General features: G+C 53.9%; 1 protein-coding gene across 1 annotated transcript in view; it reads left to right on the forward strand.

Annotated features, from left to right (window-relative positions):
• LOC138355201 (F-box DNA helicase 1-like) overlaps positions 1–25,447 on the forward strand; it is a 168,384-nt gene that overhangs the window by 142,367 nt on the left and 570 nt on the right. The window contains exons 7-9 of the mRNA XM_069310055.1: positions 11,018–11,159; positions 22,123–22,197; positions 22,420–22,548. Of these exons, the coding sequence (XP_069166156.1) occupies positions 11,018–11,159; positions 22,123–22,197; positions 22,420–22,548 (346 nt within the window). The remainder of the gene's footprint in view (positions 1–11,017; positions 11,160–22,122; positions 22,198–22,419; positions 22,549–25,447) is intronic.

Genomic DNA, 25,447 nt, shown 5'->3' on the forward strand with positions numbered 1-25,447 from the left:
CCCCCTGTTCCTGCTATGGAGGTTTTTTTGGCCCCTGCTTCCCTTTCGGTTGCTGCTCTTGCTGAGGTGAACTCCTCTTTCTACTCCCCCTCTTCCTGCTGCTGTCCTTGACTGCTTCTCTCCTTTGTCTCCTCCTCCTTCCTCCCTCCTCCTCCTCCTCCGGACCCCGCCCGCCCACCTCTGGTCTGTTCTCCCGCTTCCTTCCCTCCGTCTTTGCTCAGTTTACCCATGCCCCCTAACCCTGACTTTGCTGACCCTGATCCCGACCCTGATATTCTTTAACGTGCTGTGTTGCTCTTTCGCCTTAGTTTCTTCCTTGTTCTCTGTTGTCCTTTCCCTTCTCGTCGATGTGTATTCTTCAATGGAACGTTCGAGGTTATTACGCCAATTTCCTCGAACTCCAACTTATGATTTCGTGGTTTTCGCCTGTTTTCGTTTTGTGTCTGTCTCCAGGAGCCGATGCTTGGTGCTCGTCCTGGTCGTTTTATTGGCTATTCCTTTCTCTCCTCCCCCCCCCCCCCAGCCATTGCTGGGGTCCCTAATTCTTCTGCTCTCTTGTTCCGCGCTGATGTTCCCTTTGTTCCTTTACCTTTTCCTTTGCTTCTCCATTGTTCTGCTGCTCGTATCTTTGTGGGGAAATGGTACACAGTTTCTTACATTTATCCCCCCGAGTGTCCTGCTTTCTCTTCCTGATTTGAAACATCTCTTGGACTCCTTGCCGGAGCCTGTGCTCCTGCTGGGTGACTTCAATTGTCGTCATTCTCTTTGGGGTGATGTTTTCACGAATACCCGGGGTCGCTTTCTTGAGCCGTTTCTCCTCTCTTCTTCCCTGTCTCTTCTGAATTCTGGTGAGCCCACTCATTTGGACTCTCGGACTCGCACCCTTTCCTGTCTTAATCTTTCTCTCTGCTCTTCTTCTCTTTACTTAGATTTCACGTGGCAGGTTCTTGACCTCCATGGCAGTGATCATTTCCCTATCCTTGTTTCCTTTTTCTCGTTTCGCCCTTCCCTCTCTTTTCTTAGGTGGCAGTTTGCTAAAGCGGACTGGAACCTATTTACCCTCAGTGCTGCTCTCTCTGACCTCTCCCTCGCGCTCTCCTCCTTTTTCATGACACTGTCTTCGACGCTGCCCTCCGCTCTATTCCTCGCTCTTCCTCTCGGGGTCCATGGAAGTGCGTTCCCTGGTGGAATGCGGACTGTGCTCGGGTTGTCCGCTGTAAGCGTGCAACTTGGATGAGGCACCGCCGGCGGCAGACGACCGATTCTTTTCTTTTGGAAAGCGAGTGAGGTGGCCCGTAGGGCCATCCGTATGGCTAAACGTGAATGTTGGACTTATGTCTCCACAATTACGTCCGAAACTCCCCTGTCACAGATCTGGAAGCGTATTCGCCAGATTACGGGTAAGTTCGTTCCCGATGTTTCCGCGGTCCTTTAACTCCGTGGTACTCTTGTGGCGGACCCGTTGCAGGTCGCTACCGAACTGGGTTCTCACTTTTCTTCTGTTAGCTCTGGTCTTCATCTTCCCCAATCTTTCCTTCTTCGTAAACCTGTTCTTGAGTCTCGTCCTTTAGATTTCTGCACTCGTCTTCGACTTGCCTATAACGATCCCTTCTCTCTCTCTGAACTTCGTTCTGCCCTGGCCCTCTGCGGTTCTACAGCGGCGGGGTCCGATGGTATTCATTGAGATGCTTCGCCATCTCCCTCCGTGCACGTCTCGGTATTTACTGAGTCTGTATAATCGGATCTGGGAGTCGTCGTCAGTCCCTGAGGACTGGCTCGATGCCGTTGTCCTCCCTGTTCGCAAACCAGGGTCTCTGGGAACTTCCCCTATGGACTTTCGCCCTATTGCCCTCACAAGTTGTCTGCAAACTCTTTGTACGTATGGTTAACGTTCGTCTGATGTGGTTCCTGGAACACCATCACCACCTCTCCCCTTCTCAATTTGGTTTCCGCAAGTGCCACAGCACGACAGATGTCCTGGTGAACTTGGAGGTCTATATTCGTACTGCTTTTGCTGCGAGGACCTCCGTTGTTGCCGTCTCTTTTTACCTGGAAAAGGCTTACGACACCACTTGGCGATATCATATTCTATCCCAGCTTCATTCTTTTGGCCTTCGTGGTCATCTCCCTCTCTTTCTCCACAGCTTCCTCTCTCGTCGTCCCTTTCGGGTGCGCCTTGGTACCGCGCTCTCTGCCTCTTTTCAGCAGTACGAAGGTGTGCCCAAGGCTAGTGTTCTGAGCACTACTCTTTTTCTGGTTGCCCTCAATGGTCTTCTTTCCTCTCTTCCTTCAGGTGTCTTTTCTGCTCTCTATGTCGATCTTACCCTTTGCTGTCAGGGTGATGATTCGCCTCTCCTTCAGCGCCGGCTTCAACTTGTGATTGATGCCGAGTCGTCTTGGGCCACCGATCATGGCTTCAATTTCTTCTACTAAGACTTGTGCCATGACTCTTACTCCGAAACGGGTCGTTCTTCGTCCCTCTTTGTCACTTTATGGTCATCCCCTTGAGTACAAAGATTCTGCGAAGCTTTTGGGGTTATTCCTTGACACTCGTTTGTCTTGGTCTCCCCATATCTCTTACCTCCGTGTTGAGTGCTCTAAGGCCCTTGCCTTCCTTCGGGTATTGTCCCATACTTCTTGGGGAGCGGATAGGCGCACTCTCCTTGCTTTACATTCCTCTCTCGTCCTGTCTAAGCTCGATTATGGTTGCCCTGCTTACTCGTCTGCTTCTCCTTCTACTCGTCGCCGTCTTGATGCTTTGCACCATACTGGGTTGCGCCTCAGTTGGGGTGCCTTTCGTTCGACTCCCGTCCTTAGCTTGTATGTTGACACTGGCTTCCTGTCTTTCCAGGACCGCCGTGATCGCTATTGATTGATTGTGATTGAGAGTAAGAGTGATTGGGAGTAAGAGTGATTGAGAGTAAGAGTGATTGAGAGTAAGAGTGATTGGGAGTAGGAGTTAGAGTGAGAGTAAGAATGAGAATAAGAGTGATTGAGAGTAAGAGCGAGTAAGAGTAAGAATGAGAGTAAGAGTGATTGAGAGTAAGAGTGATTGAGAGTAAGAGTGATTGGGAGTAAGAGTGATTGGGAGTAAGAGTGAGAGTAAGAGTAAGAATGAGAGTAGGAGTGATTGAGAGTAGGAGTGATTGAGAGTAGGAGTGATTGGGAGTAGGAGTGATTGGGAGTAAGAGTAATTGAGAGTAAGAGTAATTGAGAGTAAGAGTATGAGAGTAAGAGAGAGAGTGAGTATGAATGGGTAAGGGTGACTGAGAGTGAGTAGGAGTGACAGAGAGTAGGAGTGACAGAGAGTAGGAGTGACAGAGAGTAGGAGTGACAGAGAGTAGGAGTGACAGAGAGTAGGAGTGACAGAGAGTAGGAGTGACAGAGAGTAGGAGTGACAGAGAGTAGGAGTGACAGAGAGTAGGAGTGACAGAGAGTAGGAGTGACAGAGAGTAGGAGTGACAGAGAGTAGGAGTGACAGAGAGTAGGAGTGACAGAGAGTAGGAGTGACAGAGAGTAGGAGTGACAGAGAGTAGGAGTGACAGAGAGTAGGAGTGACAGAGAGTAGGAGTGACAGAGAGTAGGAGTGACAGAGAGTAGGAGTGACAGAGAGTAGGAGTGACAGAGAGTAGGAGTGACAGAGAGTAGGAGTGACAGAGAGTAGGAGTGACAGAGAGTAGGAGTGACAGAGAGTAGGAGTGACAGAGAGTAGGAGTGACAGAGAGTAGGAGTGACAGAGAGTAGGAGTGACAGAGAGTAGGAGTGACAGAGAGTAGGAGTGACAGAGAGTAGGAGTGACAGAGAGTAGGAGTGACAGAGAGTAGGAGTGACAGAGAGTAGGAGTGACAGAGAGTAGGAGTGACAGAGAGTAGGAGTGACAGAGAGTAGGAGTGACAGAGAGTAGGAGTGACAGAGAGTAGGAGTGACAGAGAGTAGGAGTGACAGAGAGTAGGAGTGACAGAGAGTAGGAGTGACAGAGAGTAGGAGTGACAGAGAGTAGGAGTGACAGAGAGTAGGAGTGACAGAGAGTAGGAGTGACAGAGAGTAGGAGTGACAGAGAGTAGGAGTGACAGAGAGTAGGAGTGACAGAGAGTAGGAGTGACAGAGAGTAGGAGTGACAGAGAGTAGGAGTGACAGAGAGTAGGAGTGACAGAGAGTAGGAGTGACAGAGAGTAGGAGTGACAGAGAGTAGGAGTGACAGAGAGTAGGAGTGACAGAGAGTAGGAGTGACAGAGAGTAGGAGTGACAGAGAGTAGGAGTGACAGAGAGTAGGAGTGACAGAGAGTAGGAGTGACAGAGAGTAGGAGTGACAGAGAGTAGGAGTGACAGAGAGTAGGAGTGACAGAGAGTAGGAGTGACAGAGAGTAGGAGTGACAGAGAGTAGGAGTGACAGAGAGTAGGAGTGACAGAGAGTAGGAGTGACAGAGAGTAGGAGTGACAGAGAGTAGGAGTGACAGAGAGTAGGAGTGACAGAGAGTAGGAGTGACAGAGAGTAGGAGTGACAGAGAGTAGGAGTGACAGAGAGTAGGAGTGACAGAGAGTAGGAGTGACAGAGAGTAGGAGTGACAGAGAGTAGGAGTGACAGAGAGTAGGAGTGACAGAGAGTAGGAGTGACAGAGAGTAGGAGTGACAGAGAGTAGGAGTGACAGAGAGTAGGAGTGACAGAGAGTAGGAGTGACAGAGAGTAGGAGTGACAGAGAGTAGGAGTGACAGAGAGTAGGAGTGACAGAGAGTAGGAGTGACAGAGAGTAGGAGTGACAGAGAGTAGGAGTGACAGAGAGTAGGAGTGACAGAGAGTAGGAGTGACAGAGAGTAGGAGTGACAGAGAGTAGGAGTGACAGAGAGTAGGAGTGACAGAGAGTAAGAGAGTGAGAGTGATTATGAGAGTTAAGAGTGTGAGGTGTGAGAGGGTATAGCAGGCCAGGGAGGCAGGATGTGTGGTCACAGGCGAGGCCTAGGCCTCGTGATCTCTAATGTTGGTTTTTATATATATGTGGGATTTTTTGTCCTGTTTCAAATTATAATTATTTAGCAGGAATGTAATAAGATATTGCACAGTATTAATGTGACAATAATATATGCATTATTTCCTTGATAATCAAACTTGTTGTTCAAAGATAATATACAATCTTTGAAGGAAACATTTTGAGAGCGCGAGCTGGCAACACTGGGCTGGTGGGTGAGAGAGACATATGGTTAGTTGTTCTCAGACCTTCAGTGGTGAAGGGTGTGTCCCAGCTGGCCGCCACCAGCCGCCACCCGCCGCCCACCACCAGCCGCCACCCGCCACCCACCACCAGCCGCCACCAGCCTCCACCAGCCGCCACCCGCCGCCACCCGCCACCCACCACCAGCCGCCACCCACCACCCACCACCCGCCGCCACCCGCCACCACCCACCACCAGCCGCCACCCGCCACCACCCACCAGCCGCCACCCACCACCAGCCGCCACCCGCCACCCACCACCAGCCGCCACCCGCCACCCACCACCAGCCGCCACCCACCACCAGCCGCCACCTGCCACCACCCACCACCAGCCGCCACCTGCCACCACCCACCACCACCCGCCACCACCCACCAGCAGCCGCCACCCGCCACCCACCACCAGCCGCCACCCGCCACCACCCACCACCAGCCGCCACCCGCCACCACCCACCACCAGCCGCCACCCGCCACCACCCACCACCAGCCGCCACCCGCCACCACCCACCACCAGCCGCCACCAGCCACCGCCACCCACCACCACCACTCACCACCCGCCACCACCCACCACCAGCCGCCACCCACCACCAGCCGCCACCACCCACCACCAGCCGCCACCCGCCGCCACCCGCCACCACCCGCCACCAGCCACCACCACCCACCACCGATACTCACCACCCGCCGCCACCACCCACCACCCGCCGCCACCAGCTACCGCCACCCACCACTGCCACCCACCGCCACCACCACCACCCACCACCACCACCAGCCGCCGCCGCCACCACAACCACCCACCACCACCGCCGCCACCACCCATCACCGCCGCCGCCCCACCACCCACCACCACCGCCGCCGCCACCACCCATCACCGCCGCCGCCACCACCACCCACCACCACCGCTGCCGCCACCACCCATCACCGCCGCCGCCGCCACCACCCACCACCAGCCGCCACCCGCCACCACCAGCCGCCACCCGCCACCACCAGCCGCCACCCGCCACCACCCACCACCAGCCGCCACCCGCCACCAGCCACCGCCACTCACCACCCGCCGCCACCAGCCACCGCCACCCACCACCGCCACCACCCGCCGCCGCCACCACCCACCACCACCACCACCCACCACCACCAGCCGCCGCCGCCACCACCCATCACCGCCGCCGCCACCACCACCCACCACCACCGCCGCCGCCACCACCCATCACCGCCGCCACCACCCATCACCGCCGCCGCCGCCGCCACCACCCACCACCAGCCGCCACCCGCCACCACCCACCACCACCCGCCACCCTCCACCACCCACCGCCAGCCGCCACCAGCCCCCCCACCGCCGATCGTCACCACCCACCACAGCCGCCGCCGCCCGCCACCGCCCGCCACCGCCCGCCACCACCCACCACAGCCGCCACCACCCGCCGCCACCACCCACCACCACCAGCCGTCGCCGCCACCCACCACCCGCCGCCACCACCCACGACCACCACCAGCCGCCGCGCCACCACCACACCCACCACCACCGCCGCCACCACCACCAGCCGCCGCCACCACCACCCACCACCACCGCCGCCGCCACCACCCACCACCACCGCCGCCGCCACCACCCACCACCGCCAGCCGCCACCACTCATCACAGACGCCGCCACCCGCCACCACCGCCAGACACAGCCGCCACTGTCCGCCACCGCCGCCACTGTCCGCCACCGCCGCCACTGTCTGCCACCGCCACCACTGTCTGCCACCGCCACCACTGTCTGCCACCGCCACCACTGTCCGCCCGCCGCCACCACTGTCCGCCCGCCGCCACCACTGTCCGCCCGCCGCCGCCACTGTCCGCCCGCCGCCGCCACTGTCCGCCCGCCGCCGCCACTGTCCGCCCGCCGCCGCCACTGTCCGCCCGCCGCCGCCACTGTCCGCCCGCGCCGCCACTGTCCGCCGCGCACTGTCCACCACCGCCGCCGCCGCCACTGTCCCCAACCCCACGGTCCGCCCGCCGCCACTATCCGCCACAGCCACCACTGTCCGCCCGCCGCCACTGTCCGCCCGCCGCCACTGTCCGCCCGCCGCCACTGTCCGCCCGCCGCCACTGTCCGCCCGCCGCCACTATCCGCCCCGCCGCCACTGTCCGCCCGCCGCCACTGTCCGCCCGCCGCCACTATCCGCCACCGCCGCCACTGTCCGCCCGACGCCACTGTCCGCCCGCCGCCACTATCCGCCACCGCCGCCACTGTCCGCCCGCCGCCACTGTCCGCCCGCTTCCACTATCCGCCACCGCCACCACTGTCCGCCACCGCCACCACTGTCTGCCACCGCCACCACTGTCTGCCACCGCCACCACTGTCCGCCGCCGCCACCACTGTCCGCCCGCCGCCACCACTGTCCGCCCGCCGCCGCCACTGTCCGCCCGCCGCCGCCACTGTCCGCCCGCCGCCGCCACTGTCCGCCCGCCGCCGCCACTGTCCGCCCGCCGCCGCCACTGTCCGCCCGCCGCCGCCACTGTCCGCCCGCCGCCGCCACTGTCCACCACCGCCGCCGCCACTGTCACCACCGCCGCCGCCACTGTCCACCACCGCCGCCGCCACTGTCCACCACCGCCGCCGCCACTGTCCACCACCGCCGCCGCCACTGTCCACCACCGCCGCCGCCACTGTCCACCACCGCCGCCGCCACTGTCCACCACCGCCGCCGCCACTGTCCACCACCGCCGCCGCCACTGTCCACCACCGCCGCCGCCACTGTCCACCACCGCCGCCGCCACTGTCCACCACCGCCGCCGCCACTGTCCACCACCGCCGCCGCCACTGTCCACCACCGCCGCCGCCACTGTCCACCACCGCCGCCGCCACTGTCCACCACCGCCGCCGCCACTGTCCACCACCGCCGCCGCCACTGTCCACCACCGCCGCCGCCACTGTCCACCACCGCCGCCGCCACTGTCCACCACCGCCGCCGCCACTGTCCACCGCCGCCGCCACTGTCCACCACCGCCGCCGCCACTGTCCACCACCGCCGCCGCCACTGTCCACCACCGCCGCCGCCACTGTCCACCACCGCCGCCGCCACTGTCCACCACCGCCGCCGCACTGTCCACCGCCGCCACTGTCCACCACCGCCGCCGCCACTGTCCACCACCGCCGCCAAAGCCGCCACGGTCCGCCCGCCGACTATCCGCCACAGCCGCCACTGTCCGCCCGCCGCCACTGTCCGCCCGCCGCCACTGTCCGCCCGCCGCCACTGTCCGCCCGCCGCCACTGTCCGCCCGCCGCCACTGTCCGCCCGCTTCCACTATCCGCCACCGTCCGCCCGCTTCCACTATCCGCCACCGCCACCACTGTCCGCTACCGCCACCACTGTCTGCCACCGCCACCACTGTCTGCCACCGCCACCACTGTCTGCCACCGCCACCACTGTCCGCCCGCCGCCACTGTCCGCCCGCCGCCACTGTCCGCCACAGCCGCCACTCTCCGCCGTACAGCCTCCCCTCTCTCCGTTAGTAAATAATTATAATTGTTAGTAAATAATAAAAGAAATATAAATTATTAGATTTTTTTACCCTTCAATGGTTTTAATATTTAAATTGAAAATAATAATATAATATAAAATATAATAAAAATAATATAATATAAAATATAATTTAATTTCAAGAAATTTAACTTTAAAACACAAAGATGTGAAAAGGGTTCAGATTATTGGCTCAAACCTTTCATAAGAGATTCACATTGGTGTATGAATGGATTATGAATGACTCATGTTAGGAGTGTAAAGTTGCCACAACATCTCAAATTAGTGTTAGATACATATGTCTTGGTTATAAGTTTTGGAAACCTATTTAAGTCCACACACAATATCGTATCTGATACGATAAAACAAACGTTTCCAATACTTTCAAATACTTTCCAGATATGTTGTGGCAACCTAAAATTGTTTGCTGGGTACTGTCTTCGCTATCTTGCGCGATCCTTACAACATCCTTCCTCTCGCCTCTGTCGTGCTTTAACTTTTACCCCTCCTGCGGTTCCTGTTCCTCTTCACCACCTCCCTCTTTCTGTCCGGTTATCTCACTTACAGGATTCTCTTTCCGTTTGTGTTTCTAATGTTTCTCCTCGTTGTTCCTTCTTTGCCCCGTGGAGAGTTCCCCTTCCGCAGCTTTGTACCTCCTTGACCCGCATCACTAAAGCTTTTACCCCTCCTACGGTTCTAAAACGCCTTTTCCTTGAGCACTTTTCTTCTCACTCCCGCTCCGTTTCTGTCTTCACTGATGGTTCTAAGTCTGCAGATGGTGTTGGCTACTCTGTTTTTTTTCCTGATCGCACTTATATGTGTCGCTTACCTCCGGAGACTAGCATCTTTACAGCAGAGCTTTATGCTATTCTCCATGCTCCTCGTCTTCTGCTTTCTCATTGTCAGTCTTCCTTTGTAGTTGTTGTTGACTCGCGTAGTGCCCTCATGGCTCTCGGGTCCTTTAATCCAGTTAATCCAGTAGTTGTCGAGATCCAGCGTTGGCTGTTTCTTGTCCACAGTACATTTAAGTTGGTTGAGTTTTGTTGGGTTCCCAGCCATATTGGTGTGTCTATAAATGAGCGTGCGGATGCTGCCGCCAAGGAAGCTGTCCGCTCTTGTCCCATCTCTCGTAAAGTTATTCCATATTCCAACTTTTACCCGGTTATCCATTCTTCCATTCTTACCTGTTGGCAGGCTTCTTGGTCGTCTGTTACTGGTAACAAACTTCGTACTCTTAAATGTTGTTTTTCCTTGTGGCCGTCCTGCCACCGTAACCGGCGATGGGAAACGGCTCTGGCGAGGTTGCGTATTAGCCATACTCGCTTAACCCATAGTCACTTGATGGAGCACCGCCCTGCTCCTTATTGTCCTAATTGCATTGTCCCTCTTACAGTCGTGCATGTCCTTCTTGAATGTCCTGACTTCCAGGACGAGCGTGTGTCTTGCTTTCCGACGGCCCCTCGCGGTCGCCTGTCCCTCAATGGAATTCTTGGTGACTCGGATACTTTTGATATTGTTCGCCTTATGCGTTTATGTTCCCGTATTGGCATCCTTGGTGATATTTAGCGCTCGCTGATTATTCCGCACATTTGATGGTGCTACATAGCCTTCCCGGTTTGGTGCCTTCTTTTGATAATTATTTACTTCTCAATATTACGTTTTTCTTCACTGTCAAGGGTAATTGAAAAATGAACTCTCAAAGTTCTCCCAACAACTTTGCAGGGGGGGGGAGGCACTCTTCCCAACAACTTTGCAGGGGGGGGGGCACTCTTCCCAACAACTTGGGGGGGGGGGGGGACACTCTTTCCCCAACAACTTGTGGGGGATACTCTTTCCCAGCAACTTGTGGGGGACACTCTCCCAACTACTTGGGGAGAACAATCTTCCCAACAACTTGGGGGGGGGGGGGGACACTCGCCCAACAACTTAATGGGACACTCTCTCAACAACTTGGGGCGGACACACTCCCAACAACTTTGGGGGGGCGGACACACTCCCAACAACTTTGGGGGGGGGACACTCCCAACAACTTGGGGGAAACACTCTTTCCAACGACTTGGAGGGACACTCTCCCAACAATTTGGGGAGGGGACCACTCTCCCCACCAACTTGGGGTGGGGGGGAGACACACTCCCAACAACTTGGGGTGGGGGTACACACTCCCAACAACTTGGGGGGGGGGACACACTCCCAACAACTTGGGGGGGGTACACACTCCCAACAACTTGGGGGACACTCTACTAATAACGTGTACACAGTCAATAACTTATGTACACTGTCCTAATAACTGTTGTACACTTTTCCAACAACTTGCAGCTATAAGACTCTTGACTTGGTAAGAAGAACAGTTAACTGCTTCGTGAGTTCCTCGAACGAGTACATCACTCTGCAGCACGTGCGCAATGACACGCTCAACCGTCGGGAAATTGAGACCGTGACGGACAAATATCAATATGAGGTTAGTCCAATATGTTGTGAGTCTGTAATATAATTTGTAGGTCCAGTCCATGTTGAAGGTTAGTCCAATATATTCGTTAGTGTGATATTATTATCTGTAGGTTCACTATATGTTGAGGGTTAGTCCAATATATTGTTGTGCTGGTAAGATAACGTGTTGGTCCAGTTCGTGTCAAGGCAATGTGTGTTGACAGCTACACCGCGGAGTTGGCTTCTTCCTAATGGATATGTGAACTCGGTCTTTTTTTAAGGACTGACATTGTCATTGAGAGACGTTGAGTTACACAAGTAGCCACATGTGCAACTCAAGGGTGTCGGCTCAAGAGGACACCACTGACGGCAGAGAAAGCAACTGGTTTTTGGCGTTTAGTACATTCAGAAAGTAGCAGAGAAAGAACGGTAGTACAAGTAAGGCGTCAATGTATACAGTAAAGTCACTATCATGACAACTGCTAATTCAGTGTTGATATAATGGAAAAATATTATGAGGCAAAGACAAGATGGTGTAATGTGGGATTTACAGGAGACGGAATCAAGGAAATTCTTAGCAATATTAACTGCATCTCGGCAAGGAATGTGGGGAGCCCCATAGTGTTTCACACCCCTTGTGTGCCAACAGTGCTGGGAAAATACGACACTATTACACAACTGTTGGCTGAGGAAGGAGAATGCGGCCAATGGTGTTGAGAGAGACACAGATGTTACATAACTTTGCTTCCAGATGGCATTCTGCATGCAGATAATGTATGAGGTGTAGCAGACATTCGTGGGACTATGTTAGTCTGGAGTAATCCCATACATGCGAAACGTTATTATAAAGGTTACTCTCGTCTCACTGTTTCACAGACTTATTAGACAAGAAAGAGACAGGAATTGTCGCCAAGATGAATAGTTTGTTACTAAATTGATTTATAGGGCAACTGGTATCAACAACCTACTGATCAACTATTAACAATTTAATAGTAACCTTTATCAATTCTATTTCCAACTGATATTGGTAAATGCATCTCTTAAGGGGAATGTTGGGTATAACTCCACTTAAGGTGAATGTTGAATTTAATTCTCCGCTAGAGGGAAATGTTGGCTGTAACTCAAACATTGATGGAAACGTTTGGCTATAACTTTTAATTTGAGGGGAATGTTGATTACACTACCACATGAAAAGGATAGTTGACTATAGCTCCCCAATTGAGGGCAATGTTCCTTGCAACTCTTGTGTTCCTTCCATGCAATCAATAAAAACGAACACAAATACCAAGATGGACACCAAACTCCCCAACAGTCTTCCGAGCATAGTGGAATCAAACGTCGTCCTTCTATCGGCCTGCTGTCTCGCCTCTCCCCCCCCCGCTCAGCTCGTTGTCGCCGTGTGGGGGCTTAGTGGGCGGCTGCCGGAGTGTGATGCTCCTTGGGGCGGTCCTCTGTCCTTTTCTAGCCTTGTGCTCCTGCTGCCGTCCTCTCCAATTCTGCTGGGCATCTTTTCCTTTTCCTTCTGTTTCGTTTTTCTCCCCCCTCTTCTCCTATCTGCTTGCCGTTTCCTACCGACCTTTTGCTCGTTCTGGTTCTTCCCTTGGACTTCTTCTATTTTGACGCCCGGGTGCTTGAGGAGGCATACTCATGCACCCGTAGAACTGCAGTACCCGACGTCGAGAGCGAGGGGAACCTTTTATTGTCAATCCCCACTTCGTCACTGAACCCGATCTCGACGGACTGTCGGTTTCTTAAGGTGGCGTTTGTGGGGCGTATACTCGCGACGCACCCCTAGGAGGCCCCGACAAGATCGGCGATAGCTTCTTGTTGGGTGTCCTGCCTCTAATTGTGGCTCCATGGTGGGTGTGGGGGCACATTCGTGAGTGAATTCTTTCTTTCGTCAAGATGATTACCCCTGCTTCGGCTTCTTCTGGTTTACCTTCTCAGGCTCGTGGGGTGGGCGACCAAGCCCCCGAGTCGGTCCGTATTGGAAGACCGGGCTCTGTAGCCTCCGCTGCATTGGGCCCCGACCTTGCTCCTCCTTTGGCCTCTCTGACTCCTTCCTCTGGCTCCCCTCCCTCCTCTGTGGTTGGGTCGAGCCCCAAGCCCCCAGTGGTGACTACCTCGTCCCCTGGCGTGGCTCCTTCTCTAGTTGTAACTACTGCGCCTTTTAACCCCTCTCTCTCTGGGGGTTCTCACCGCCGTCTTCGTCACGGCCGCCCTCGCTCGATTCCTTCCAGTTCTGCTACCTATCAAGCCTTGTTTGGTCCCGCTTCGTGGGCCAAATATTTTGATCTCCTCCCTCTTGATTCTGCGCCTCCTGACGATTTCTCCTCCATCGACATCTCATTGATTCCGTGGATGCCTCCATTACTTTCAACCCCACTCGTCTCGGTACACGTGTCGTTGCTGCTCCTTCTCAGGATGCTGCTTCCCGTTTGGCTGCCTTATCCTGCCTTGGCGAGACCCCCGTTCGGGTCTCGAAGAACGTTCAGTTGAATGCCAGTGTTGGCACTATTTTGCTCCCGCCCCATGTTGCGACCGGTGTTCGGGACCTACGCGACTGCCACGACGATATTCGACATATCCTCGCTGCCCAGGGCCATTCTATTCTCCAGGTGGACACGTTTACTCGTCCCCCTCGTGGTAGTCGCCGTCAACCCCTCCGGGTTGTGAAGATTACCTTTGATGGTAGGACCCTTCCACCCTCTGTCATTCTTGCTGGTGCCAGGTGCTCTGTCCAGGAGTACATTCCTTCTCCTCGGCTCTGCAACAAGTGCTGGAGGTTTGGGCATGGTGCCCTCCGCTGCTCCGGGACTGTCTCTCTCTGTCCTTTGTGTGGTGGCGAAGGTCACTCTAAGTCGGAGTGCGCTTCTCCCCAGGCTCGTTGCCTCAACTGCGGTGAGGCCCATCCTACCTTCTCCCGTGCGTGTGTCCATTACAAGCTTGAGGCAGCCGTCCTCAACTTGAAGCACCGGGAGCGTTTATCTTTTCCTGAGGCGAGGCGCCAGGTTCGCCGGCTCCCGCCTTTTGCTAATATCTCTTATGCTCGCGTGTTGCGCTCTTCCTCTCCTCGTCCTTCCCGCCTTCCTCAGACTCACAACCGTTTCCAGGCCTTGGACCCTGATGCGCCCACTGCCCCTCCTCTGTCCCTTTGGGTTCTCTCCCGAAGGATCCTCCTCCTGGTCCTCTGTCTGGGGTTCCCCTTCCTTCTACCCGGTCTGTCGTGTCTTCTGTGTCTCCTTCCTCGTCCCCCTCCGATCCTCCTTCCCATCCTCTTCCTCCATCTATCGGCTCTCCCCGCCGCCTGTCGGTGCGGGCGGATGTCCATCGCTCTCCTAACGGCCGTCGTGTGTGCTCTCGTTCGGCTTCTCCTGTTGAGACACTGGAATCCGTTGCCCGGTACGTAGTTGCTGGGACACCGGTCTCTTTAAGTCAGAAGCGTAAGCCTGGCTCCTCTCCTTCCTCTTCCCCGGCGGGTAAGAAGGCTTCGCTTTCTTCCTCAGCTCCTCCTTCTGGCTCTGTTGCTCCTTCCCCTCCCGTTTCAGTGCTTGTGCCCCCTGTTCCTGCTATGGAGGTTTCTTTGGCCCCTGCTTCCCTTTCGGTTGCTGCTCTTGCTGGGGTGCGCTCCTCTCTTTCTACTCCCCCTCTTCCTGCTGCTGTCCTTGACTGCTCCTCTCCGTTGTCTCCTCCTCCTCCTCCTCCTCCTCCTCCGGACCCTGCCCGCCCACCTCTGATCTGTTCTCCCGTTTCCTTCCCTCCGTCTTTGCTCAGTTTACCCATGCCCCCTAACCCTGACTTTGCTGACCCTGATCCCGACCCTGATATTCTTTAACGTGCTCTGTTGGTCTTTCGCCTTTGTTTCTTCCTTGTTCTCTGTTTTTGTCCTTTCTCTTCTCGTCGTTGTCCATTCTTCAATGGAACGTTCGAGGTTATTACGCCAATTTCCTCGAACTCCAACTTCTGGTTTCGCGGTTTTCGCCCCTTTGTGTCTGTCTCCAGGAGCCGATGCTTGGTGCTCGTCCTGGTCGTTTTTGTGGCTATTCCTTTCTCTCTTTTCCACCCCCCAGCCATTGCTGGGGCTTCTAATTCTTCTGCTCTCTTGATTCGGGCTGATGTTCCCTTTGTTCCTTTACTTTTTCCTTCGCCTCTCCATTGTTCTGCTGCTCGTATCTTTGTGGGGAAATGGTACACAGTTTGTTCCATTTATCTCCCCCCGAGTGTCCCGCTCTCTCTTCCTGATTTGAAACAGCTCCTAGACTCCTTGCCGGAGCCTGTGCTCCTGCTGGGTGACTTCAATTGTCGTCATTCTCTTTGGGGTGACGTTCTGACGAATACCCGGGGTCGCCTCCTTGAGCCGTTTCTCCTCTCTTCTTCCCTGTCTCTTCTGAATTCTGGTGAGCCCACTCATTTGGACTCTCGAACTCGCACCCTTTCTTGTCTTGATCTTTCTCTCTGCTCTTCTTCTCTTTACTTAGATTTCACATGGCAGGTTCTTGATGACCTCCATGGAAGTGATCATTTCCCCATCCTTGTTTCCTTTTTCTCTTTTCGCCCTTCCCTCTCTTTCCCTAGGTGGCAGTTTGCTAAGGCGGACTGGACCCTATTTTCCCTCAGTGCTACTCTCTCTGACCTCTCCCTTCTGCCCCTCTCTCGCGCTCTCCTCCTTTTTCATGACACTGTCTTCGACGCTGCCCTCCGCTCTATTCCTCGCTCTTCCTCTCGGGGTCCACGGAAGTGCGTTCCCTGGTGGAATGCGGACTGTGCTCGGGCTGTCCGCTGTAAGCGTGCAGCCTGGAAGAAGCACCGCCGTAGGCAGACGACCGATTCTTTTCTTTTCTTTCGGAAAGCGAGTGCGGTGGCCAGTAGGGCCATCCGTACGGCTAAACGTGAATGTTGGGCATCTTATGTCTCGACAATTACGTCCGAAACCCCTCTGGCCCAGATCTGGAAGCGTATCCGCAAGATAGCGGGTAAGTTCGTTCCCGATGTTTCACCGGTCCTTCACCTCCATGATACTCTTGTGGCGGACCCGTTGCAGGTCGCTTCCGAACTGGGTTCCCACTTTTCTTCTGTTAGCTCTGGTCTTCATCTTCCCCAATCTTTCCTTCTTCGTAAACCTGTCCTTGAGTCTCGTCCTTTAGATTTCTGCACTCATCTTCAGCTTCCCTATAATGATCCCTTCTCTCTCTCTGAACTTCGTTCTGCCCTGGCCCTCTGCGGTTCTACGGCGGCGGGCTCCGATGGTATTCATTATGAGATGCTTCGCCATCTCCCTCCGAGCACGTCTCAGTATTTACTGAGTCTGTATAATCGGATCTGGGAGTCGTCGTCAGTCCCTGAGGACTGGCTCGATGCCGTTGTCCTCCCTGTTCGCAAACCGGGGTCTCTGGGTACTTCCCCTAAGGACTTTCGCCCTATTGCTCTCACAAGTTGTGTCTGCAAACTCTTTGAACGTATGGTTAACGTTCGTCTGATGTGGTTCCTGGAACACCATCACCTCCTCTCCCCTTCTCAATTTGGTTTCCGCAAGTGCCGCAGCACGACAGATGTCCTGGTGAACTTGGAGGTCTATATACGTACTGCTTTTGCTGCGAAGACCTCCGTTGTTGCCGTCCTTTTTGACCTAGAAAAGGCTTACGACACCACTTGGCGTTATCATATCCTATCTCAACTTCATTCTTTTGGCCTTCGAGGTCATCTCCCTCTCTTTCTCCGCAGCTTCCTCTCTCGTCGTTCCTTTCGGGTGCGCCTTGGTACCGCTCTCTCTCCCTCTTTTCAGCAATACGAAGGTGTGCCCCAGGGTAGTGTTCTGAGCACTACTCTTTTTCTGGTTGCCCTCAATGGTCTTCTTTCCTCTCTTCCTTCTGGTGTCTTCTCCGCTCTCTATGTCGATGATCTTACCCTTTGTTGTCAGGGTGATGATTCGCCTCTCCTTCAACGCCGGCTTCAACTTGCGATTGATGCCGTGTCGTCTTGGGCCACAGGTCATGGCTTCAAGTTCTCTACTTCTAAGACTTGTGCCATGACTTTTACGCGGAAACGGGTTGTTCTTCGTCCCTCTTTGTCACTTTATGGTCATCCCCTTGAATACAAAGATTCCGCGAAGCTTTTGGGGTTATTCCTTGACACTCGTTTGTCTTGGTCTCCCCATATCTCTTACCTCCGTGTTGAGTGCTCTAAGTCCCTTACCCTCCTTCGGGTCTTGTCCCATACTTCTTGGGGGGCAGATAGGCGCACTCTCCTTGCTTTACATTCCTCTCTCGTCCTGTCTAAGCTCGATTATGGTTGCCCTGCTTACTCGTCTGCTTCTCCTTCTACTCTTCGCCGTCTTGATGCTTTGCACCATACTGGGTTGCGCCTCAGTTCTGGTGCCTTTCGTTCGACTCCCGTCCTTAGCTTGTATGTTGACACTGGCTTCCTGTCTCTCCAGGACCGCCGTGATCGCTACTGTCTTCGCTATCTTGCGCGGTCCTTGCAACATCCTTCCTCTCGTCTCTGTCGTGCTTTAACTTTTACCCCTCCTGCGGTTCCTGTTCCTCTTCACCACCTCCCTCTTTCTGTCCGGTTATCTCGCCTGCAGGATTCTCTTTCCGTTCGTATTTCTGATGTTTCTCCTCGTGTTGTTCCTTCTTTGCCCCCGTGGAGGGTCCCTCTTCCGCGGTTTTGTACATCCTTGACTCGTATCACTAAAGCTTTTACCCCTCCTACAGTTCTAAAACGCCTTTTCCTCGAGCACTTTTCTTCTCACTCCCGCTCCGTTTCTGTCTTCACCGATGGGTCTAAGTCAGCGGACGGTGTTGGCTACTCTGTTGTTTTTCCTGATCGCACTTATATGTGTCGCTTGCCTCCGGAGACTAGCATCTTTACAGCGGAACTTTATGCTATTCTCTATGCTCTTCGTCTCCTGCTTTCTCGTTGTCAGTCTTCCTTTGTGGTTGTTGTTGACTCTCGTAGCGCCCTCATGGCTCTCGGGTGCTTTAATCCAGTTCATCCGGTAGTTGTCGAGATCCAGCATTGGCTGTTTCTCGTTCACAGTAAATTTAAGTCGGTTGAGTTTTGTTGGGTTCCCAGCCATATTGGCGTGTCTTTAAATGAGCGTGCAGATGCTGCCGCTAAGGAAGCTGTCCGCTCTTGTCCCATCTCTCGTAAAGGCATTCCGTATTCCGACTTTTACCCGGTTATCCATTCCTCAGTCTTTACCCGTTGGCAGGCTTCTTGGTTGTCTGTTACTGGTAACAAGCTACGTACTCTTAAATGTTGTGTTTCCTCGTGGCCGTCCTCCTTCCACCGTAACCGGCGGTGGGAAACAGCTCTAGCGAGGTTGCGTATTGGCCATACTCGCTTAACCCATGGTCACTTGATGGAGCGCCGCCCTGCTCCTTATTGTCCTAGTTGCATTGTCCCTCTTACGGTCGTGCATGTCCTTCTTGAATGTCCTGACTTCCAGGACGAGCGTGTGTCTTGCTTTCCGACCGCCCCTCGCGGTCACCTGTCCCTCGATAGAATTCTTGGTGACTCGGATACTTTTGATATCGTTCGCCTTATGCGTTTTTGTTCTCGTATTGGCATCCTTGGTGATATTTAGCGCCCTCTGATTATTTTGCGTATTTAATGGTGCTACATAGCCTTCCCGGTTTGGTGCCTTCTTTTGATAATTACTTACTTACTTGTCTCGCCTCTCGTGGATCTCAAGATCTGAACAGAAGCGACCTGTACTAAATGTGGTAGAGGAACACACTCCGGCTGAGTAAGGGCCCTCGGAGCAATGGTTCTCACCAACACTCCGGAACATGGCCGGTGTCGGGAGTAACTAGATCAAAGTTGGTTGCAATTTTCCATCTGAGGAGAACATTGGCTGTAGCTCTGTTTGAGGGGAAATGTTTGCTGCTTCTCCCCACTTAGGGTGGGGGGGAGAATGTTGACTGCATCTCCCTACTTGTGGGAGAATGTTCGCTGCATCTCCACACTTGGGGGTGAAATGTTGGCTGCATCTCCCCTCATGGTGGGGGATAATGTTTCCTGCATCTACCCATTGGGAGGGGATGTTGGCTGCACCTCCCCACTTGGGGCTTAAATGTTGGCTGCACCTCCCCACTTGGGGCTTAAATGTTGGCTGCATCTCCCCACTTGGGGCTTAAATGTTGGCTGCACCTCCCCACTTCGGGCTTAAATGTTGGCTGCACCTCCCACTTGGGGCTTAAATGTTGGCTGCATCTCCCCACTTGGGGCTTAAATGTTGGCTGCACCTCCCCACTTGGGGCTTAAATGTTGGCTGCATCTCCCCACTTGGGGGGATGTTGGCTGCATCTCCCCACTTGGGGGGGGATGTTAGCTGCATCTCCCCAATTGGGGGTGAAATGTTGGCTGCATTTCCCCAATTGGGGGTGAAATGTTGGCTGCATTTCCCCAATTGGGGGTGAAATGTTGGCTGCATTTCCCCAATTGGGGGTGAAATGTTGGCTGCATTTCCCCAATTGGGGGTGAAATGTTAACTGCATTTCCCCAATTGGGGGTGAAATGTTGGCTGCATTTCCCCAATTGGGGGTGAAATGTTGGCTGCATTTCCCCAATTGGTGGTGAAATGTTGGCTGCATTTCCCCAATTGGGGGTGAAATGTTGGCTGCATTTCCCCAATTGGGGGTGAAATGTTGGCTGCATTTCCCCAATTGGGGGTGAAATGTTGGCTGCATTTCCCCAATTGGGGGTGGAATGTTGGCTGCATTTCCCCAATTGGGGGTGAAATGTTGGCTGCATTTCCCCAATTGGGGGTGGAATGTTGGCTGCATTTCCCCAATTGGGGGTGAAATGTTCGCTGCATTTCCCCAATTGGGGGTGAAATGTTGGCTGCATCTCCCCACTTGGGGGTGAAGTGTTGGCTGCATCTCCCCACTTGGGGGTGATGTGTTGGCTGCATCTCCCCACTTGGGGGTGAAGTGTTGGCTGCATCTCCCCACTTGGGGGTGAAGTGTTGGCTGCATCTCCCCACTTGGGGGTGAAGTGTTGGCTGCATCTCCCCACTTGGGGGTGAAGTGTTGGCTGCATCTCCCCACTTGGGGGTGAAGTGTTGGCTGCATCTCCCCACTTGGGGGTGAAGTGTTGGCTGCATCTCCCCACTTGGGGGTGAAGTGTTGGCTGCATCTCCCCACTTGGGGGTGAAGTGTTGGCTGCATCTCCCCACTTGGGGGTGAAGTGTTGGCTGCATCTCCCCACTTGGGGGTGAAGTGTTGGCTGCATCTCCCCACTTGGGGGTGAAGTGTTGGCTGCATCTCCCCACTTGGGGGTGAAGTGTTGGCTGCATCTCCCCACTTGGGGGTGAAGTGTTGGCTGCATCTCCCCACTTGGGGGTGAAGTGTTGGCTGCATCTCCCCACTTGGGGGTGAAGTGTTGGCTGCATCTCCCCACTTGGGGGTGAAGTGTTGGCTGCATCTCCCCACTTGGGGGTGAAGTGTTGGCTGCATCTCCCCACTTGGGGGTGAAGTGTTGGCTGCATCTCCCCACTTGGGGGTGAAGTGTTGGCTGCATCTCCCCACTTGGGGGTGAAGTGTTGGCTGCATCTCCCCACTTGGGGGTGAAGTGTTGGCTGCATCTCCCCACTTGGGGGTGAAGTGTTGGCTGCATCTCCCCACTTGGGGGTGAAGTGTTGGCTGCATCTCCCCACTTGGGGGTGAAGTGTTGGCTGCATCTCCCCACTTGGGGGTGAAGTGTTGGCTGCATCTCCCCACTTGGGGGTGAAGTGTTGGCTGCATCTCCCCACTTGGGGGTGAAGTGTTGGCTGCATCTCCCCACTTGGGGGTGAAGTGTTGGCTGCATCTCCCCACTTGGGGGTGAAGTGTTGGCTGCATCTCCCCACTTGGGGGTGAAGTGTTGGCTGCATCTCCCCACTTGGGGGTGAAGTGTTGGCTGCATCTCCCCACTTGGGGGTGAAGTGTTGGCTGCATCTCCCCACTTGGGGGTGAAGTGTTGGCTGCATCTCCCCACTTGGGGGTGAAGTGTTGGCTGCATCTCCCCACTTGGGGGTGAAGTGTTGGCTGCATCTCCCCACTTGGGGGTGAAGTGTTGGCTGCATCTCCCCACTTGGGGGTGAAGTGTTGGCTGCATCTCCCCACTTGGGGGTGAAGTGTTGGCTGCATCTCCCCACTTGGGGGTGAAGTGTTGGCTGCATCTCCCCACTTGGGGGTGAAGTGTTGGCTGCATCTCCCCACTTGGGGGTGAAGTGTTGGCTGCATCTCCCCACTTGGGGGTGAAGTGTTGGCTGCATCTCCCCACTTGGGGGTGAAGTGTTGGCTGCATCTCCCCACTTGGGGGTGAAGTGTTGGCTGCATCTCCCCACTTGGGGGTGAAGTGTTGGCTGCATCTCCCCACTTGGGGGTGAAGTGTTGGCTGCATCTCCCCACTTGGGGGTGAAGTGTTGGCTGCATCTCCCCACTTGGGGGTGAAGTGTTGGCTGCATCTCCCCACTTGGGGGTGAAGTGTTGGCTGCATCTCCCCACTTGGGGGTGAAGTGTTGGCTGCATCTCCCCACTTGGGGGTGAAGTGTTGGCTGCATCTCCCCACTTGGGGGTGAAGTGTTGGCTGCATCTCCCCACTGACCCTGAATCACTGGTGAAATACACTTACCTTAGGATGCTAAGTGAGCATATTTTCTTTTGGGCGCCAAAAGAGTATACTTTCCCTCAGTAAGAAAGTAGCATACTTTTCCTTGAGTTCCAGTTGAGTATACTTCCCTTAGGCGCTAGGGAAGTATACATCTCTTACACCCTAGAGGTGCATATTTTCCTTAGAAAAGCACGTTTATGTTAACCACTACTTAAGCATACTGCCCTCAAGACCTAGAGGAGAATATTTTACTGTAACTTCACATACAGATGCAAGGTCAAGTGCAGAACTATTGCATTATGTTCGGCTGTACCTTCCCTGCTAGGTACAGTGAACAGTGACGATAACTAACCTGCGATGTACTTTGTGTTTATACTTGAATTTTGTATTGTCAGATCCTGTCTATTGCTGAGTCAGTGTGGAAGGAGATGAACAGGTGCTCGGTGAGGCAGAAAATCTCCATGACACAGGTGAGTGGAACATGGACAGTGTTGTAAGACGTGCTCGGCCAGGCTGCAGGTGTCGATGACACAGGTGTGTTATGTATTCCACTGTGACAGATGGCATCTTTTTTACCGTTACGTATCTGACAGATTGCATGTTTTCCACTGTTACCCATCTGAGAGATGGCATGTTTTCCATTGATATAAATGTTGTGGTGCGAGCACTTGTGACGGTTGTGTTGTCAACAGGACGGGCTGGTAAAGGCCTGGCAGCTGACCAAACCTCGTATCCAGGGCTATGACGTGTTGCTGGTCGACGGAGCAGAGGACATCAGTGACGCCGTCTTGGATATCATCCTCAACCAACACTGTGCCAAGGTCAGCAGAGGGAGAGAACGGAGAGGGTAGAGCAGCAGGGGGGGGAGGAAGGAGAGGGTAGAGCAGCAGCAGCAGCAGCAGGGGGAGAGAACGGAGAGGGTAGAGCAGCAGGGGGGGACGGAGAGGGTAGAGCAGCAGGGGGAGAGAACGGAGAGGGTAGAGCAGCAGCAGGGGTAGAGAACGGAGAGGGTAGAGCGGCAGGGGGAGAGAACGGAGAGGGAAACAGCAGCGGGGGAGAGAACGGAGAAGGTACATCTCTACCCTATACTCCGTCAGGAAAACAGCAGGGAAGAGTACGAAGAAGGGAGAGCAGCCCACTACTCTATACTCTCATACAGCACCCTCTACTTGGTGCTGGCTATACTCTACCTTACACTCCATCACTCTTCTTCTACATTGTATTCTCTCTCATCTACCCACACTGTCACCCTTCCTCTACGTGGTGCTGGCTGCCATCTTCGCTATACTCCGTCACCTTTCCTTTGCGTGGTGCTGGCTGTCATCTTCGTTATACTCAGTCACCTTTCCTTCACGTGGCTGTTGTAATAACCCTCTCCTTTGCACCCTTTACTCACTCTAAACACCCCAGGTTAACACTGCTTGCAGATCACTGTGACCCCTCGGTGAACTACCAGTTAATGTTGACCCTGACATATTAAGTGAGGAGGAAGCAACAAATGAAGGGACTATTAATTTTAAAGTAATGAATAAAGACTTACTGAAACACTGCCATTACCTTCCCGCTGACATACCTGAATGTATCTAGATTATTAATCTCTCGGGAAGGACAGAAACTCTCTAATCATGAACTCAAGGGCATTAAGATCCTTGGTAATGTAAGTGCTTGGGGAGCAAATAATATAATTTTACTTGACTAATTTAGATTCAAGGGACAACGGTTTTATCCATGAAATGGAGGGGCACCCAGGGGAATTCCAAATACCACACATATATATACGGCATCAGCATTAATCATAGGGGAACAAATAACTAAACACAAATACATTAGTAAACTTTATTTAATTTAAAACATGTATATTGAAATGAGATATATCCTAGCTGTAATTACCCTAAGAGGCTGTGATCTGACTCAATGATGTACATTAATACTCAAGCACTCTTTACCTTAATCCTGCAAAATTTTGCCAAAGATGTTGATGACTGCCCTCAGCCCCTTGATGCCTGACAGTTTCCACCCTAAAGCACTCCCAGAACACACTACCAAAATTTGTTTCACCAGCTTACCAGTGGAAGGATAGCCCCTCCCATAACTAATACAGCACCAGAGCTCCTCCCATTATTTTTGGCTACAGCCACCCATTAAAAACAAGGCCTGATTTCCGGCCCTTAAGGGCCAATAAGGGCTTGGCACTTATCTACTGCCAATCATCTTCCAGAATCTCTCTTGAATTCTGGTGAGCCCACTCATTTAGGCTCTCGGACTCGCTCCCTTTCCTGTCCCGATCTTTCTCTGTGCTCGTCATCTCTTTACTTACATTTCGAGTGGTGGGTCCTTGATGACCTCCATGGCAGTGACCATTTTCCTATCCTTGTTACCTTTTTCTCCTTTCACCCTCCTCTCGCCTTCCCTAGGTGGCGGCTTGCCGAGGCTGACTGGCGTTTCTTTTCTCTGTGCTACTGTTTCCGACCTCTCCCACCGCGCCCTCCTTTTTCATGACACCGTCTTTGACGCTGCCCTCCGCTCTATTCCTCGCTCTTCCTCTCGGGGAACGCGGAAGTGCGTTCCCTGGTGGAATGTGGACTGCTTGGGCCGTCTGTTGTAAGCGTGCAGCCTGGAAGAGGCACTGCCGCCAGCAGACGGTTGAGTCTTTTCTTTTGTTTCGGAAGGCGAGTGCAGTGGACCGTAAGCCCATCTGTGTGGCTAAACGTGCATGCTGGATGTCTTGTCTCCACCGTTACGTCCGAAACTCCTCTGCCACTGGTCTGGAAGCGTATCCGCAAGATAGTGGGTAAGTTTGTTCCCGATGTCTCGCCGGTCTTTCGCCTTCATGGTGCTCCTGTGGTGGACCCGTTGCAGGTCCCAGACCTGCAACGAACAACGAACCCAGGTACCGAACTGGGTTCCCACTTTTCAAGTGTTAGTTCTCGTTCTCGTCTTCCCCAATCTTTCTTCCTCCATAAGCCTATTCTGGAATCTCGTCTGTAATGTACGATTATGTTACGTTGTTGGGTAGATTAGATACAGTGTTTAGTAAGTTTCATATTTATTTAGTAGTCCTGGGTACAGCAGTGTCGTAGATGTTGAGATGGAGCTTGGAGCAAAACAGAGAGCCGAGTGTGACCGGAGTTGCGGAGCTCTATGTGGAGAGCTTTGTAGCTCGATGCGGTCCTAGTCTGCTGTCTGTTCTGTGTCGAAGCTGCAGTGTCTTGGAGAAGATTAGAACTGCCTATGCCGAGGGCTACATTCTTGACTGGAAATTGTACTGTTGTCTATTCTCATATCGCTTCCTTATATTTGGTAACTACCCTCTTACTAGGATAGGAGGGTGTGAAAACTGTTACCCGTAATTAGGGATAGGATTATAGCTTGTTTATTAGTGCTAATTAGTTACGCCATTAAGATAATGAGATAATGGAGCGAGTATAAGGATTACTCTGTACACGTCCTTCAGATTTCTGTACTGATCTTCACCTTACCTATAACGATCCCTTCTCTTTCTTTCTCTGAGCTGAGTCTGCCCTGCCCTCTGAGGTTCTACGACGGCAGGCTCCGATGACATTCATTATGAGATGCTTCGCCATCTCCCTCCGTGCACGGCAGAGTATTTACTGAGTCTGTACAATCCAGTCTGGAAGTCATCGTCAGTCCCTGAGGACTGGCTCGATGCTGTTGTCCTCCCTGTTCGGAAACCAAGGTCTCTCGGGTCATCCCCCAAGG

This window comes from Procambarus clarkii, chromosome 66 (assembly GCF_040958095.1).
Source record: "Procambarus clarkii isolate CNS0578487 chromosome 66, FALCON_Pclarkii_2.0, whole genome shotgun sequence".
NCBI lineage: Eukaryota > Metazoa > Arthropoda > Malacostraca > Decapoda > Cambaridae > Procambarus > Procambarus clarkii.